The following is a 1,536-nucleotide window of genomic DNA, read 5'->3' on the forward strand; positions in this document are numbered from 1 at the left end:
GCCACCTCAGGACAGACTAGGACTACTCAATGATGCCTTTGCTTTAGTAAGTAACCTATTGTCTACTTGTTATGAATTATTATGCTGTGAATATGCATACCTTTAATTCATCATAATTCATGTTATACATGTACTTATTCTCTCTCTTTTACTCTTTCTCCTTTTCATAGGCTAGGGCTGGTGTTGGCAGTACTGTTGAGGTACTTCGTCTCTTAAAGTCTTTCTCTTCCGAGACTAATTTCACCGTTTGGCAGAATCTTGTCTCTAATTTGTCTCTGCTTGAGAGATTGGCCAATTATTCTGATTTCTCTGCCGAGTTCAATTCTTATGCTCAGAGTCTCTTCACTGACGTTGTATCAAGGCTAGGCTGGGATCAAAAAGACTCCGACAGTACGTCAATAAAAAAATATAACTATTTTTTTATTTTTAATATTTACCAGCTCCTCTTGACAAGATGCTGCGTGGGATGGTCCTGAAGCAGTACTGTAACTATGGAAACAAGGAAGCAGTGGCTGAGGCTCAGCGTCGTTTCGCTGCTCATGTCAATAAGACCTCATTAATCCCGTCAGACCTCAAGGACCTTGTCTTTGGTACTTGCATGGCCAACGGTAATGATGAAACCTTTGATCAATTGGTTAAGGTAAGGTGTCAACCCCTCCCACTTCATTAACTCCGCCCATTAGTTTCATGATGAGACTGATGACAGTGATGAACGCAGTCGTATTTATCGTGTCCTTGGACGAGGAAAGACGGAGCCACTGGTCAAGAGATGTCTGGAGTTAGGACTATCGGTATGTTAATATACTTACTCAGTTATCGTCATTTTCTTTCTCCTCTAGGATAAAGTAAGGAATCAGGATGCCTGGGGACCTATTGCCTCAGCTGCTGGTGGAAGGTAAGAAAAAGAGAGAGAAAGAGAAGTCAAAGCCATTTGTATTTTCTAGTCGTTTGGGCCGCAATCTAACTTGGCAGTTTATGAAGGAGAACTGGGAGACATACCAGAAAAAGTTTCAAGGAAGCTTCCTTCTCTCAAGAGTCATTGAGGTAGGATACAGACACTACACACAATACTATAGAGTGTATTGGGGCATTATGCTACTGACCTATTGTTTGTAAAGGTCCTCAGGCTAGCATATGTACTAGTAGTTATTGGTAGTAGTCTTTTTGTAGTCAAGTTTTAATTCTATCCAATAGATTGTTACTATTGGTTTTATTGGTGAAGACAAAGCTGTCGAAGTTGACGAGTTCTTCAAAGCAAACCCTGTACCGGTTGCTGAGCGTGCAATACGTCAGAGCTTAGAGGCAATACGTAACAACACTCAATGGCTGAAGAGAGATGAAGCCTCCATTAGGGAGTGGCTTAAGAAAGAAACCCAATCTTAGAGACACTTATAAATCATTGTGTGTATGTAGGACTTGCCTATACAATTGATGCTGCTTGATTTAAAAAATAATAATTTCTAAAAAATGATTGTCAATGTGCTGACTGTATACATTGGTGCAATAAATTGCTATGTTTAGACTTCATTCATATGC

The 1,536-nt window shown here is 40.0% G+C and overlaps 1 protein-coding gene across 1 annotated transcript; it reads left to right on the forward strand.

The window, feature by feature from the left end:
* Positions 1–4: 4 nt before the first annotated feature.
* Positions 5–1,468, forward strand: LOC105316153 (puromycin-sensitive aminopeptidase-like; the record flags this gene model as incomplete). Its single annotated transcript, XM_011410965.2, has 7 exons — positions 5–46; positions 171–390; positions 441–640; positions 684–791; positions 840–895; positions 945–1,044; positions 1,195–1,468. Coding segments are annotated over 7 exons (915 nt in total), but the record flags the coding sequence as incomplete, so codon positions are not given.
* Positions 1,469–1,536: the final 68 nt, after the last annotated feature.

Source organism: Amphimedon queenslandica, unplaced genomic scaffold (genome assembly GCF_000090795.2).
Source record: "Amphimedon queenslandica unplaced genomic scaffold, v1.1 AMPQUscaffold_4497_Cont23525, whole genome shotgun sequence".
Lineage (NCBI taxonomy): Eukaryota > Metazoa > Porifera > Demospongiae > Haplosclerida > Niphatidae > Amphimedon > Amphimedon queenslandica.